Source organism: Pimephales promelas, chromosome 16 (genome assembly GCF_988280905.1).
Source record: "Pimephales promelas chromosome 16, fPimPro1.hap1.1, whole genome shotgun sequence".
NCBI lineage: Eukaryota > Metazoa > Chordata > Actinopteri > Cypriniformes > Leuciscidae > Pimephales > Pimephales promelas.
Window position 1 is genome coordinate 13635062 of NC_142784.1, and position 17168 is coordinate 13652229.

At 40.8% G+C, this 17168-nt stretch overlaps 1 protein-coding gene across 4 annotated transcripts in view; it reads right to left on the reverse strand.

Moving 5' to 3' along the window:
- Positions 1-348: 348 nt before the first annotated feature.
- The window catches only part of robo2 (roundabout, axon guidance receptor, homolog 2 (Drosophila)), a 485230-nt gene continuing 468410 nt past the window's right edge, over positions 349-17168 (reverse strand). For 2 of the 4 annotated variants that reach the window (XM_039670873.2, XM_039670874.2), the window contains exons 24-30: positions 12104-12263; positions 10867-11130; positions 9681-9889; positions 4108-4266; positions 3005-3259; positions 1384-1578; positions 349-454 (exon numbers count right to left, since the gene is read on the reverse strand). In XM_039670873.2, coding sequence (XP_039526807.2) covers positions 453-454; positions 1384-1578; positions 3005-3259; positions 4108-4266; positions 9681-9889; positions 10867-11130; positions 12104-12263 — 1244 coding nt within the window. In that variant the 3' untranslated portion in view covers positions 349-452. Of the gene's footprint in view, positions 455-1369; positions 1579-3004; positions 3260-4107; positions 4267-4872; positions 5059-9680; positions 9890-10866; positions 11131-12103; positions 12264-17168 lie in introns of those variants that run through there. The other 2 variants (XM_039670869.2, XM_089121019.1) reach the window with 2 other exon arrangements.

Sequence of the window (17168 nt, forward strand, 5' to 3'; positions counted from 1 at the left end):
ACATATCATACAAACGACCAACAGCGTAAGAGGGAGGAGAGCGCGGAAACAGAACTCGGCTTGCATAGCAATGCAATAACAATAATGTCATTTTCAATCTCCGATGTCAAGAATATATATTTACAGGAAACTCGATTTCCTTTCCGCAAGTTCACCAAAGCTGGGTGACTCCGTTCTCAGGCCTTCTGTTGTTTTTCTTTTTTTTTCTTTTTTCGCCCCTAACGTTTTCTTTTTCGGTGAATGAAGAGTTAAAGGGGGAAGGTGAGGGATGTTGCGGATCTTGTGGGTTGCATGTCCATCTTTACATCACATTTACAGTTTGTCCTTTTCATATTTTTTTCTTCCCCCCCCCCCATTCTTCCTTCTGACGCTTCACGAGTTCACTGCACCAAGCAGGTGAGGCATTTCCAGAACAGATAAAGGCATTCTTCAGTTTCCATCCAAAAGGCTCACTCTGTAAACAATAGAAAGTGAACATGCGTGTCAGTTTTGAAAAATGGAAAATTAATGAAACATTGATGTACCCCTTAGTTTCATAATCACTGTCCGAATTTAAGAAACTGAAATAAAAAAAACCTGCACAAACTTTATAATTACTTTTATGTGTAAATGTAAGTACACATGGATGGCCTAAGATACGAAACGAGCGGTTTGTGTGGGAAAACTAACAGTATTTATATCGTTTTTTACCTCTTGTCCAAGTGATCACGTCCAAGTGATCTGAGGGCGCGGGCGCTTTGGTTTGCGCAAGCGCTGGAAGTTATCTCTCGTGCGTGTACGTCACGCATTGTTTACACAGAGATTTCGGAAGTGTTACCTTTTACTATGAAGATCTAAACATATTTAGACATACAGGAAATCACAATTGAAGACGATTTCGATATATCAACAGACGTTGAATTAAAAGATCACTTTCGGCGCTTGCACAGACCGAAGCGCCCACCTCCTCAGATCATTTGGACATGGCAGTGATTACAAGAGGTAAAAACTATATAAATACTGTTTGTTTTCTCACACAAACCGATCATTCCGTGTCTTAGTCCATCAATGTGTACTTACATTTACGAGTCATTAAATCATATTTAATTTGTCTTTGAGGTGGTGACCATAGACCTGCATTATATGACTGACAGACACGAACGGTTTGACCTAAAAATATCCAAATTTAAACTACTGCGGAAGCAAACACACCTACATCTTGGATGCCCTTGAGGTAAGCTAAAACATACCAAAAATGTATTTCAAAGAGAACTATCACTTTAAATGGCTCCTTTTCACACTTTAAGGCCAATCAGCAAATATTGCGTGTTCACTTGTTAGTGCTTTCTACTTAAGTGCACCTTTGATATTGAAGTTGTGCCAGAATAACCTATTCAGACTCACATAACTCTCCAGAGTACTGCGCGTTGGTCCCCATGTAGCTGTTTTCACCCTGCTCTGTGGTGGAGCGCTGGTGCTGTCCCCTCGTGCCTTCTCCTTTCCGAGGACCCGTTGACCCTTTAGAGGAGGCCGTCCCAGATGAGCTGTGGCCCCCGGGGGATGGGAATGACGGTTTGTTGTATGGCAATATGGCCTCTTCTGAAAACATACAAAATATCCAAACCATACATTTATTTTTTGGGGCTTGAAAATATCCATGATTGGTTTCTCTCTGACTAATACTGAGGTGACCAACTCTTGCCAGCTTTGACCGAACTGTACTCATTAGCAATACGTTCAGCCGGCTAAACATATCTCCTCACCAAAGTTTAAGATGAAAATGAAGACATATGAGACCAAACCAGACGGGTTGCCCAACCCACATCCCCCTCTGTGTCAAGCCAGATCCAGGCCTAGTTCTTTATGCTTCGTTTGGGATGGAAACCCAGAATGGTGGATCCTAATGATCAGACAGGCACAGATGGAGCTCGGCTTCTCTGCAGCGTGTGTGTATACAGTGAAAAATGAGGGCTGGAACGATTAGAGTACATCTGTGCAGCTAAGTGTGCCTCCTGTCTGCTGGTTCCTGGAGAAGGCCAGTGTTGGCCATGGAAGAGCTCACTAAGAGGGGGAGACAAGGCAATCTGTTTGCTCCAGCCTGGCCTCCTTACAGCAGGGACCGTAAATGAATGCCAAGGGTTCACAGCTGGCGCTGTCAAACATCTGCCTCTGATGACCACAATAGCAAGATAATATTTTACAGACCTGCTCTGCTGAATTAAGAGCGTGTTTACTGTGTCAGGCTGATTTAACTCATGTGGACATGTAAGATCAGGTTCAGTTCTTTCATACAAATGTTTGTGCCATTTTAAAAGGAAGTTTAAAAAAAAAACATTTTCTGATGCCCATTAAATCTGCTGAAGACAAGGTCCAGGCTGGTTAGAGATAGTTTGGTGAACTTTTAAAAATCTGGAAGCTGGATGACCAAAATGTCTCAATGGACAAGCTGGTTGACTAAGGAATCTTGGTGCTGAGGATCAATTTACGACTTAAATTGGTTAGCACTAGTTTGGTAGTGGCTTAGGCAACTTCCTGAAGAGTTTAGCTCCAACCTACCTGACTAGAAGTTTCAAGTAATCATGAAGACCTTGGGATCAGATGTGCTAATTAGGGTTGGAGCTCAACTCTGCAGGACCGTAGCCATCCAGGAGCAGGATTGGAATAACTGATGAACAGCATGATTGCTCAAGTTTGGATACTTGGAAGTTGGTTGACCAAAATGATCCTGCTGTTTGACTAAGGCAATATTGGTGCTGAAATTGGTCATCACTAGTTTGGTGTTGCCATAGCCAAGGGTTGTCCAATCCTGTGTATTGGGGGCCACCTTCCTGCACTCTTATCTGTTCTAAGAAATCCTGAAGATATTGATTAGCTGCTTTGGATGCGTTTAATCATGGTTAGAGCTGAATTAGCCTAACTAGTGGAACCAGCATCCAAAATCTAACTCTGATTCTCCTTCATGTCTCAATATAAGACCCCAAACTGTCAACAGAGCTCTGGCATCTGGTAAAACCATCCATTGTACCTGAAACATGGCCATTTTTCTGTCCTCTTCTGCTCTCCTCTCCTCTCTCTATGGATCCCAGTCTGTCCTGGGCTTGACGGTGGCGCTCCAGTGAGGTTCGGGCCTGCCGGTCCAAGGAACACTTCATCTCCTCCAGGCCCATCATGGGTTGCCTCTCCAAGGAGGAAGCTTTGCGGTCAGAGGGGTTGGGCAAGTTCCTCGCCCCCTGGATGCGAGCTGTCTGGCAGGGTGGAGGCTCTGGTGGTGGTGGCAGATCTGGGATAGAAGCAAGAAGGTCCATGTGAATTCAAAGTGCAGGAACAGCATTTCCATAGTATTATGCATTTATCATAATTTGACTTTTATTGCTACATAAATTGGCTCAAAGGGGTAACATTGATTTCATTTTATTTGATAAATGATTTTAATGGCTTGGATATTTTCTATTGTCAAATGCATTTGCTTATGACCCTATCTGTCTCCTTTAACCAATGTTAACTACTACATTAAATGGATAGTTCACCCCAAGATGAAAATCATCCCATGATTTAATCACCCTCAAGCCATCCTAGGTCAGGTGTATTGCTTATTTCAGACAAACACAATCGTAGATAAAAAAATATATTTTGTTTGAACCATGAGAGGTGTCTAAGTTGTCTAGACGCTACTCCTACATCTTTCGTCATACATCACATCAGGGGTTACTCTTGTGGCGCAAGTCGACTCACTATCGACTAGCCATTTTAGCTTATAAAGTTATAAATATGGATTTTTTCTTACGAAAACTCATTGCTTAGCTCCAGAAGGCCTTTATTAACCCCCTGGAGTCATAGGGATAACTTTTATGATGAATGCATACACTTTTTGGGCTTCAAAATATTGGCTTCCATTCATAACCAGTATAAAGCTTGGAAGAGCCAGGATATTTTTTAATATATCTCTGTGTTTGTCTAAAAGAAGCTAGTCATATACACATAGGATGGCTTGAGGGTGAGTAAATCATGGGATCGTTTTCATTTTTGGGTGAACTATCCCTTTAATACAATAAAGCATGCAGATCTGTTATCTACAGTAGTGTAAACCATGCTTTTGGTATTATCTGTTAATTTAAAACTGAAGTTCACCATCAGCGCTGGCATCACGGCGGTGCGGGGCAGTGCCAGGGCCTTTGTGTTTACGGGTGGGCCTTGGCGCCCGCTGGTGACCAAGGCTGTGTGTGCCCACCGTACTTCCATCTGTGGAAAACGGGCTAGCGGGACGAGGTCTATGGTGTAGACCTTTATCTGCAGTGAGCAAAGAAAGATCCAGGGTTAGCCCGTAATGTTATCGAAAAGCTAGAGATGGTAAACGAATTTTAAGAGAAAAGCATGGCATGTTGCTCAGAAGTAGGGCGGACAGCTTGTTAGTTCGATTCAGAAGCAGCAGAATCAATCAGTACATTTCATTTCTATTGCACAGCCTGTTGGAAAAAAGGTTTAGGATTGTGAAAGTGGGTTCTTGAATATCTGTGGATGAAGTCCTAAACAATCAAGATTATTATAAAGTCAGAAAGAGGCACAAAGTCAAACCTGAAGAGCATAAAAGAATCTGAAGACATATTGTGTTGGAGTTGTTCCCAGTTAATTCATTCGCTCGCAGTGTAAACTGAAATCATAGAACCAAAACCCTGTTAAGTGAAAACAGTCGTCGCCAAAACCACCAAGCAAATCCATTAAGATGTTAGTATTTGCACCATGCGACTTTCAAAAACCCTTCAGATAAAAGCAAGAGTTCACCGGCGTAAAATCGGAAAGCAGAAAAGAAGCATCATTCTGTTAAGACTGAGCCATTTTGCAGTCAACAAACACCAGACTTCCAGTCTCGAATTCCTTTGTTTCCTCCAAACCGACCTCTCTTGCTCAGGCTGGTGCCGTCCAGACGGTAACCAGCCTTGTCTGCGGCCGCCACCAGGGCTCGTGCAAAGCTGCAATGGGTGAAGAGTGAGCCGTCAGAGGAGCTGCCGGCACTAGACCTCCTGCTGGAGAAGTTTCTGTCATCATCTTCCGAAGCCGAGCCCCAACCGTTCACCATAGAGCCTGGAGGGGAGCGGCCGCATGGGCGTTAGATTGACCAGGTTTTCTAGTTTATTGTTTTCCAGAAAAACAGGATGTATACACTGAGACAGGATATACTGTATGCTTTAGTAATATTTACACACTAATAAGTTATTGATGCCTTGATGAAGGCGAATGGAACATTTATAATTAGTATAATACTGTACAATGAGGCTTCGGATGTGTGCTGGGAATGATTATCCTCTCATCTGAATAAACATGAGCACAGGTAAGTTATGTTTGACAAGAGATGTGTCAGCCACCTTCAAAATTATTAGGTAGTCACTGTTATTAAAATAATAACCACAACAAAATGGATGTAGGGTAGAGTAGGGTAGATTTACAGAATACAGAAAAAAAGGGAAACACTAAAGGGCCGTACACACCTGGATGAATATCGTCGCACGTTATTCACCAGCATTTTTCAACATTTATTTTTGTGTGTGTGTGTGTTCACACCCAAACGAATTGCATTGTAAATTGCAAATTCTAGCAAATTGTGAATTGCAAATTCATTCCCTGATATTAGATGGTGCCCATTTGCTCTGCAATACCACTCCACAACAGTTCTCTTTTATCAAGATGTTTGTAGTCGCTGTCACGTTTGTTATATAATTCTTTATGTTGTAATACCAACGAGACCAGCATCTATACATTCATCTTGCCTTGCATCTTCCTCGTCTTATTTCTTCCTGGCAGTGTAGACGGCGACGCTACTTGGCTTAGATCTTCTTTGCTGTTATTTATGTGTGCTCAGCAAGACCGTCTTGTGTTTGAGCGCCCCCAAGTTGTGTTTTACTGTCACTTCAGAAGCTCCAAACACGCGAGCAAAAGTGCCAATCTCATTGGTCGGATAGTTTTTGACGCGGTGTGTCAAACTAAAAAAACTAACTCGAAGAGTTTTTTTTTAAAAAAATGATGCTTTTACGTTGGTGTGCACACTCACATTGGCGCCCTTTGTTTAGTCACAAGGCGTTAAACGTAAATTCGTCCCGGTGTGAATTACTGTTACATTCTATGCGTAATTCGGTACTTTCCTGTTATCCGGACCCCACAATGGCCTACCCCTAACGCCGCCCCTAAACCTACCCGTCACTGGGGATAAGACCAATCAGGGACGATGGCCTACCCCTAACCCCGCCCCTAAACCTACCCATCACTGGGGTTAAGACCAATCAGGGATGACTATAGTTCCGAAATGGTATATGGTGGGGTTCGGATAACAGGAAAGTACCTGTAATTCATTAACCAAAGCATTTTCTGAAGACAGTTTTTTTTTTTTTTTTTTTTTTTTTTTTTTTGGGATTACTGATCTGAGCTGTTCTGGCATTTTTTTTTTTCTCAAGGAACTTGTCCTGCTTTCATCCTACATATAAACTCACACCAGCCACTTGGCTACACATCACGACCTCACTTCCTTTTGATTGCTCTGATGGGAAGGAACGCACGCACCTGCACGCGGCCTGAGGTGAAGCAGCTGATATCTCACAGAGAAACACGCAGCATGATCAAAGCAACCACATGGCTACGTGCTGTTCCTCTTCTTTGGCACTTGTCAGATTTATGGCATGGATTTTTTTTGATTGATAGCAACCCGGCACAAACATCCTCGGGGAAGATGATGTGAGATGGCGCGACTATTGTTTAATGATCCGAGAGTAAAGTTAAGAGGGTTACAATGGTTACTGGTGTTGCCTGAGTAATATTTTTTATAGTTTCAAGTATGTCTTAAGATTCAACACTGAGCTAATTAGGTCTCGGTGACAGATTTGTTGCCTAGGTCTTGGTGACACAAAGAACACTGTAGTGCTTTCAAAACATGATCTAGTTTTTCCTTTAAGGGTTTTAAAGAAATGCCTCTTTAAAGGCCCCCTGAAAATAAATTAGTATGAATATGTTACCCTTAAGGTTATAAATAAGCTGATGTATTCCAAAACAATGACAAAATTCGCTTTAGGACAAATAAACATTCAAAAATTACAATCTCTCACTTCTGGATTTTGATGACATCACTGCTGACTTTAGCTTCTCATCACATCTTCTGTCCAATCAAATGCTCTGAATCTAAAGCGCCCTCCCCCCTATGCTATAATTGACCAAAAGTGACCGTTGACATGACACGGAGAAATATGTTTTGAAGATTTGTGTTCGGTTGCTCAAACGCTCAAGTTTTATTCGGTTTTCCAACTGTACGTTGGTTAAGAACGAAATGGCTAGAATTTATTCCCACCTCTACTATTGAATCCATCGTATCATCAGTGCTCGGATTCGCATCCATGGTGCCGTCAAGTACGACTTATAGTCTGTGAGGAAAAGTAAACGCTATTGGCTATTTGAAAAGGTGGAGGAGCTTCCCGCTTTAGCTTCCTGTTTCAGTGGAAATTACATTAACGCATTTTATTGTTATTATTATGACTGAAAATCTATAACACTATATTTATACTGCTAAGTAAATACTGTCGCTAGCATACAAAACCCTAAAAAAATATTATAATACCTAAAAATATAACAAAGATTTTCAAAGCATCAACATACATTTTGTGTTTCTCTTGTATAAAAGAGAAAATAACAAGATGCAGAATAAAAAAAAAATAAAAAAAAGTTGAGTCCCTCGAGACTGTCTCTCAGCAAAGCAAGACTGCATATAATGAATTGAATGTGCTGGCAGAGACAGCGGCAGGTACAGAGCTCCACATCAGAAGAGACGGCTCCTGCAGAATACCTGCAGTACGCCTCAGCGCCTCCTGCCTCCTCCAGAGACGACGACATCCCCTTTAACAACCAGCCACCTAAAACAGATCCCTGAAAATACCAAGCTTTCACTCTTCGCCATATAATAATGCTGGCAGCTGCAAAACAATAACCGCTCTCCGGCCAAAATACATTCAAGTTCGCAAACCCAAATGTTTTTATACGGCGTGGCGTACCATGAAGAGAACTTCCCACAAATTGCTGCTAATTTGGAGTTGGCAGTCACAAACGTCAAACGTTTTGAAGCTACGATACTGTAGCTGCTATACATATGGAGCTAATACAAATACAAATCTGACATGGTTTTTGAACGAGGATTCGAAAAAGGCTATTTTTGACTGTCAGAACGTTTCGATAATGCACAGTTAATATTCACAGCTCAGCTAAATGTAGTTGTAAAACTCATCCAACACCCTGCTGCCACTAAAGCTGATTTACACTGCCCCGAGCCCTCATCTGCATATCATTAAGCATCGTAATCATTCCCCTTGACGAGTGGGTGGAGACGCCCGCCTTGGGACACGTGAACTCGCGATCTGCAGTCCGTGCAAGGGTTTATGGGAGAGGAGTGGAGCAGGACAGTGAGCTCACTGCTCGCATTACAACTCCTATAAAACACCCTCACTGTTTCACAAACTCACTGATCTGCCGAGGGTTGTGCATGCAATGAATAATCAAGCACAATAAAGAAAAAAAATATGTTCCAGTGATCTTTATACCTCCTTAACTAAGCTGCCCAAAGCAAATTGTTTTATTTATCTCTTTAGGAAGGGCATCCATCCATCCATCCATCCATCCATCCATACATACATCCATCCATCCAGAGATTAATAATGTATACGTCTCAGCCTGATTAGAGGAGCAACACTGCCCCATTTTGCCTCAGTCCTGTGGTAAATTAGAGAACAGAGCGCTTTTAGTTTCTAACCAGGCAATGTCATACCCTTCACGTGTCCCTTATGACAGACGGCCCATAAAACCCTCTCAATAAGTTGTAAAATAGAAATGGTGCTTCCTGTCTTCAATGGGGAAATGGACCCCTGAACGTGAGATTTATTCAAAATCTTCATGGAAAATGGAAGCAATGAGGGCTGTGATTGAGTAAAATCATTTGTTTCAATTTCTTAAGTTTCTTTACACCCCCTTTGAGTCTTTGAGTCAATCACTCCTCATTATGGTGATCAGTGTTTATCCCGAAATGCCTGAACAAACTGGATTTCAATGCGGCCATTTTCAGATGAGTGGCTGTGGAAATAAATACAGCATGACAATGACAGGCAGAGCAAAACATAGTATTTTACCACGCTAGTACAAACAAGCAAGCCACCACGTGCGGACAAACCACAACCGCTTCCAATGAAAAATATCAGCAGTACAATCTCAAAGTGCCCGCTGGACTGATATATGCTGCTTTTAGATTAGAGATCAGTACCTCTGGTTTATTGTCTTATCTATACATGCACATTCTGTTAAATTGTAATTTGATATGCGAGTAGATCATATCGTTTGGTGTCTCTGACTGCATTTTAATGAACTTTTTTAATAAATAAAGAAAAAGAACCATTTTTTTTTCTCTATCTTCCATGCTGGGTTCAAACTGAGCCCTGAAATGATTTAAGAGAGATAGAAATCCCAGATTATGAGGACAACGAATGGGATAATGAGCAAATGAAATGGCCACCCCTGCAGTGCTTAGAGTACATGCAGTGAAAGAACGCAATCTGCACCGGACATCTAACTGTGCACCAAACTGGGCTTTATGCTTGTTTTAAAGCACTTCTTCATGTTCTTTCACAGGAAAAGTTCATAGAATCGACAAGTTAATTACAAAGTGCACTAAAATGTACGCTTACCCGTAACAGAGCTGTCCAAGTTGTCCATGCTGGAGCCTGGTGTGTGTTCGATGCCCCTAATTGACGGCGACATCTCGTAGCCTTCATCCTCCTCCTCATCGTCGTCTTCGTCAGGGAGGTCTGTCTCGATGTCGGACACTAGGGTGCTGGAGATGTAGCCCACGGGTGGCGCGGGGGCCTGGGGCGGGTAAGGCCCACCCTGCATGTGCCTGCAGAGAATTCCAAAGATGTCAAACATGAACATACCGTGGCTCTTTTGCATAACCAAGCAATAGCTTCAAGGGTTGTCAGCTGGAGACAAAAGGTGTCAATAAGCGACAAGCCCAGACAAAAGGGAAATGCGTGGGGTGTGCTGTCTGTCAGGCGAAATGTGGTTTTCCTAGAACATTCCTTGTCATCTCTCCAATGAATTGGGACAATTCGGCTAATTCAGCAGTGCCATGGTTTGCATGCTAACACAATGACCTACTAATTGCAGCTTGAAGAGGATACAATGGCAACCACCACAGGCATGTCTTTGCAGTGGCTGTCACCTACTAGACAGCTAGCTTCGATGACAGCCCCACTGTGTGTCTATCTATATATATACAATATATGTGGATCTCGTGTGTTTGTGCAGTGCTTCTGCTTTGATGCGGTCTGTGCCAGGATTCGTATATAATTATGGGTTCTTCTCAGTCGTCAAAAACGCACTATGAGCAACATACTCATTATGGCGGTAACGTGACATCTTCCTCCTGACAAGTGGAGGCCATTCCCTTACAGTGCCGACTGTAATAAGCGGAAGTCGATTTCTCTTGGAAAGACAGGTTGAAGCATGGGTTTAGCATGGGGGCTTTATAAGAATGCTTTACACAGTCTGGGGTGGACGACTGAATTGTTCTCATTTTTAATTCAGCTGCATTCACATTTTTTTTCAATTAATGCTTTTATTCATCTTGCTTTTATTGAAAACTATGAACAAATGCGGTGTAACAAAATGGGGTGTGGTGCTAGTTATGTACATTTTTTTAAATCAGATTTCTAGTGCAAAAAAAAAAAAATAGATTCACTAATACTATACATTTCAAAACAAAAAAACATAATAATAATAATAACATTAAAAAAAAAGCCACCGGATCCTGATTTCGGCATCTATAATCTCTGCTCTAGCGGTAAAACAATTCACCTTTAACTCAGATCTTACCAAGCCTGTTTAGCCATGTCCAACTGGTAAGCGCGGGTTAGCTCATCTAGGTGGGCTTGGAGCATGGGCTGTATTTCTTCACGTGGGGATGGGCTCAGTGTGGCTGTGGACTGTTTGCCAAAGGAAACTGCTGCAGGGGAGGAGGCCACGCCCCTTATGGGAGGAGTGGGCACCCGCTCTTCTTCTTCCTCCAGCTCATCCTCTAAACCCTGATGGAGGTATGTCTGCACTGGCAATGGCGGGCCCCAACCATCACTATCATACCTGGAACAAAAGACAGAAACAAAATGAAAATGGACCGCAGACGAGTCCCTGTGGCACCCCACTGCCAGTTGCTGGTTAGGCATGGCTTTTTCTTTTCTTTTTTTTTAATGTCAGTCTAGTCAACACTAGTCAACTTAGGTTTAACAGCATAGTGTTAACGCTGTAAATATTATGTTAAATGCAAAAAAAAAAATCTAAAAGGGATTTTCAGAGCTTTACTTGTTCTTGAATACAGGCTGATCAAGCAGAACAACTTTGCTTTTTATTTCCCAGAACTGTGCTTAGACATGCTGAAATAATACATGTCATAAAGCCAACATTCATTAGAGGAATTTGTCAGTGCACATCCCGTAGGACATAACAGTTTTAATCTGAAGCCATTAAAGACAGTGGCGAGATTTACAGCGTAGAAGACTACTCATTTGCCAGAGAGCCTATTAAGCTGGATGACTCTCCGAGATGGAAATTAACAGGGTTGAAAGGCAAGCGCACCTCTCAAGAAGGATATTTAATTTGTATCACCACCTTCATGTTTTCTTTTAACTGTACAGATGGGCTGACGCTGATGTCAGACTAGAGTGGAGTGTCGTCAGTGGCGAAAGTATATTAAAAGTTGCTGAGCGTGAACAGTTTGTCAAACAAGGTTTTAAGATTATCACTCAGGTGGCAAAAAACATTCCATCTATTTATAATGGACAACAAATTAATAACTTAGTGCTTGCAGCTTGATTAACTCTCTGAGGAATACATAAATACCATTAGTGGATTTATAGATGGTATTAGCTAGCAAGAATGAGACTTTGAACAGTTTCCTGTGCACATCATGGCCGTTTTTTATTTTAAAATTGATGGGGGAAATGCTTAATTACACGGATCATCATCTCTAGATATTATAGATGTGACCATTGAATTTGCAGTGTGGATTGTCACTAATACTACTAAGTAGAGCTGAATGAGTGACTCAGGACCCTACCCTCCTCCATCATGGTGCTCTGAGGCGTAGTGGTCCATCTCCGTGCCTGGAAGAGGGTGGATAGGAGGGGGAGGCAGTGGAACGTTTGCCCAGTTGGAGCCATTCATCTTGGAGGGCTTGGCATTTGCTTTGGTCTTCTTCTTCTTTCCACCTTTCCCACCTACAACAGCAAAATGTTGGAGATACTAGTTAGAGCTTGTACACAGAACGGTGTCAAGTGAGATTTGGCAATTTCCATGCTTTCACCCTAAAAAAAAAAAAAAAACACTTATTCCCCACATAATATGTGCTTGAAATTCTCTATACTAAGTGAAGGCTGTTGCAATGCCAATGCCAAATGCAATTGCTTGTACTTTAGCATATACAACTCCCCTTCGCACAACTTCTTTTAAAATGTTCTGAACCAACAAAGCCCTAAAAAGCAATCTCAAGGCTGCGTGGTGACAGTTTACAGCATGTCAATGTCTTAAAGACACAAAAAGTAATTACTGAAAAAAACCTTTGACCTCCTTTTTAACACAACTGCCATTCATGTAACTTTCTGGAATATTTTTGTTTGCAACTCAAATTCATTTTATTTCTGCTAAGAAAATAAACCACTGAAATGTGTGAAAGATGGAAAGAAAAAAAGGCTGTTGAACTTGAATATGACGCACACACAATCTCACCGGACAAAAGATTTGGCAAATGACAAACTTGCCCAAGAACTAGTACATAGGATAGTAATTAATCACCCTTCTGTCACAATCTAATTAACAAAACCATCTAAATGTAACGGCCATCAATGCCAGATGAAGACATTTGGGACGAGGAAGTGATGTATCTGATTCTGCGTGTCCTCCGTAGAGTACAAGCAGAGGCGGCAGGATTCATTACTGTAAATTATTAATGCCGCCGCTGGCAAACTCGACGTGACCAGTGCTTTGGCACGTGTTGCCAGATCCTCCCGTGTTTCAAGCCAGGCATAAAATAGCTGAGGCTGATGGAGTCAGACACACGGCCAAATGCAAATGAGGAGGGGGAGACTTCACTGGCAGCACTTGTACTTGATGGGATCCTATCTGTCATCATCTTCCTCTGTCTGCCAATGGCCTCTAATCGTTCCTGCCGTCTCGAAATGTTCCGATTCAAGCAACCCTGTGGCTTCAAACATCATGTAATTTAATATGATGCCAAGACTTTGACAGGGCTATACATTAAGACTAAAAAACTCTTTATAAAAGCCATGTTGAATCACATTCAATGGCTAAGAAAAGACCTGGATCCAAAAGGAATATTCCACCTATTGAAAAAATTATCATGTTGTTCCAAAACCATATGACTTTCCTTCTTCGGTGGAACATAAATACATTTGAAGAATTGAGGTCAATAAGTTGAATTAAGCACCGAGGGTGTCAGATGCAAAAGCAAAATAAAAGTAGTCCCTATGAATGGTACTTTACGATTTTATAGTACTTTAGGATTAGTCTTTCCCAAATTTGAGTTTACTGAGATTACAGTTTTTCTCCATTGGTTTGGCTCATTTCTTGAAACAAACCTCCAAACCACATGGCAATTGTTCACAACATAATTGAATTTCTCATTCATTTCATCAAATTGCCTACATTCAGCACAATTTCCAAGTGAATACATCTTGTTGATCTAAACTGATTGTTGATTCTCGGTCTAATGGTTGTTCGCTCCAAAATGTGTCAGCGTCATTTCATTGTATAAGTCATCACATGCACAATAGTCTAATTGTCAAAATTAGTCAAGAACATAATATCATGAATACCATATGAAGAGTTCAGATGCAAAAGCCTCTAAATGCCATTTGAAATTTTCTTCTTTAATGATGATTTTTTATCAAACTTGTATATTTAAGTTCAGTAATTTCACTTAAATAACAATTAATAGGTAATTATCATTGCCATTTAAGTGAAATCACTGAACTTAAATATAGAAGCTTGATAAAAATGATCATTCTAGAAGAAAATTTCAAATGGCACTTAGAGGCTTTTGCATCTGAACTCTTCATATATGAATCTCATAGAACATTTGATAAATGTATTACAGCAATTGACAAGTCAGGTGAAACTAGAACTTGACTAACAAAGGAGGAGTTTCACACATCTCAAATGACCAATCAAACAATATGTTTAGTTACTTGCTGTCCATGACTGTGAATGCTGCCAAACATTTATGTAAATGTATGTCTTTCTTTCTTCAATCGAAAAGAAATGAAGGTTTTTGATGAAAACATTCCAGGATTTTCTCCATTTAATGGGCTTCACTGGGAACCAAACAGTTCAAGGTCCAAATGAGAGTTTAAGTGCAGCTTCAAAGGGCTTTAAACGACACCAGACAATGAATATTTAGGACCCTTCGAGTCATGACTCGAAAAAAGATTTGTTCATTTTGATGAACGAGTTTGAACAGGAGAGATCACAGAACAGAGCAAGTTGAGCGTTTATGCTTATAAAACTTAAACTTTTTGATTTATTTTCGAAATGACCGATCATTTCGCTAGATAAGTCCCTTATTCATCTGGTGTCCTTTAAAGCCCTTTGAAGCTGCACTTAAACTCTCATTTGGACCTTGAACCGTTTGGTTCCCAATGAAGTCCATTATATGGAGAAAATCCTGGAATGTTTTCATCAAAAACCTTAATTTATTTTCAACTGAAGAAAGAAAGACATGGACATCTTGGATGACATGGGGGTGAGTTAATTATCAGCAAAAGTTTTTTTTTTTTTTTTAAAGTGAACTACTCCTTTAACAATGAGAATCATTCTTTTAAATCTTTTCAAACAGTTGGTCTAGTCAGTTCACAAAACCCAGTTCAGACCGCATTTTGTGAACTGGCTGTGAACTGGCAAATGGCTAAACCAATTGCTTATTAGTTGATCCACTTCAAAAAATGGTGTCAAAAAAAAAAAGATTACGATTGAAATTAATCAAATTAATTGATGAAAAACTTAAACAGAAATAAACGTAAATAATACTTAAATGAGAGAAAAAAATGTGTGTTCCTCAAAGTTTAGAACCTTTCTTAAGCTTGAAAGCTTTGGCTCACATTTATTGTGCAGTCCTATAGGAAAGAAGAACATGCTTTAAAAAAATTGTGTGTTGAACTGAAGAAAGTCATACGGGTTCGGAATTAGTTTTTTCAAAAACGTTAATTTCAGGGTGCACTGTCCCTTTAAGAAAAGCAAAAACGAGTGAGAAAGAAGGAGTACGCTATAAGATGAGTACTGTAGCTATGCACAGTTTAGGGCAGATTTGTCATACGGAGGCTGACGTTTATGATACTCTCGGCAGTCGGCCTATTAGAGAGCGTTCTCTTCGCCGGAACTTCTCGCTGACGGTGCGCTATTGTTCCGGCGGGCGAGGGAGAGCGGGAAGCATTAGGAGTCTTGCGGAGGGATGGAAGTGTCAAACGAAGATGAATAAAGCATGCTAGTAATAAAAAATAACAACAGGCTAGAGGCAGAAGAGGCAGAAGTGGCTGGAGTGGGGGAAAGTAATTGGGTTTCCTAATCGTTCCTCTGGGTGACGCGTGGCATCGGACAATAAATGGAGAGATGGCGTGATTACTCAATCACTCCCTCAGTTCCTCTCTCTCTCTCTCTCTCTCCTCCTTTCTTTCTTCTCTGTTAGTTGAGTAGAGGGCATCAATAATGTAAACGAGTCTCTGCTGAGGAGTCGGGGCAGCTCCTGAAATTACTAATGTAAGAAATGTGAGGAAAACAGAGAGGAAGGGTCCCGTGTGGGGACAGTGACCCGACTGTCAAATCATGAGGTGGCTTTCTGAACTAGGCCGAATCAGGCCGGATCAGAGGCGACGGAACTTGGCTGTAATTCATACCTGGAGATTAAACACCTTTAACACATCAATGAGAGATTGCTCAACTCAGATATGTCCTATCTTGTATAACGGATTATGATCTAATTGTATGCTATGGTGGGAAATTGGAGTAATAACAGTATTCGAAAATAATTTGCATTTAATGGGGCAGTACAAAGACTTTATGGCTTTTTTATTACAGGGAAACGCATGCGTTTTTGATTACGACAAGACCGTTTTTCACAAAGGAAGGAGGTGAATTTTGGCTCTCAAAACACACACAAAACAGCAGTGAATATGGGTGAAATGTATTTGATTTTTGCTGCTTGTTCAAATTGCTTGATTAAAATGAGCTCAATTGCTATACATTTTGTCCAAACTTAATTTGATTGTGTTCAATCTACTTAAATGTATGTAAAATTTAAGTTTACTGTTGGATTATATAAATGATTTGTCTTACATTAACTGAAACTGGGGGTGCTTGTTAGTTCCCAGCATGCTTTGCATATGTTGAAATATAAATATAAATGTTGAAATTAAGTGTAATTTTATGTGTTTTTAAGAAAATGAGAAGAGGGGATGAATTGATGGTGCGTAGTTGTGTTTATTGTTTAATTTTATTGAAATTATTAGTACCATTTAAATTACAGTAGGTTAGCATTGTGAAGAAGAGTGGAGCATTTCGTTAGGCTGAAGACTGACGCTATGTTTACACGGAAACGATCTGAAGAGACAACGCAACAGTGGTGTTGCATTAACACTTTTTATTTTGCGTTTAGAGAAGCCTTATGGGGGAAAATCTACGTGCACATGGTGTGAAGTTCGTAGTATGTATTGTAGTATGCACTCCAGACAGCTAGGTGGCAATGTGAAGCGCTGCCACACAACGACACCAATATCTGAGAATATTTTGTACAATTGCTGAAAAGACTCTTGTACTTTTTTGTGTTTTTTAAGAAACCCCCAAAACGCCGTTGCCGGGTAAACGAAAGGCACATTCGATAAAATATTTTTACGTTTTCACCCGGAATCGTTCTCGTGTAAACGGGGCCTGATTCACCAAAACTCACAGCAAATGCCTTGGCCGATGAAGCATGTAAATCTTATCATTTAAGATGCTAAAAAGTGCTACTGGTAGTTAATAGTTGGCTAGAATCTAAAAAATTGAGTAGTGTGACACTCAAATAAACTATTGGATGCATTGGACGAATGGATATATGAATTAAAATAACTGAATCA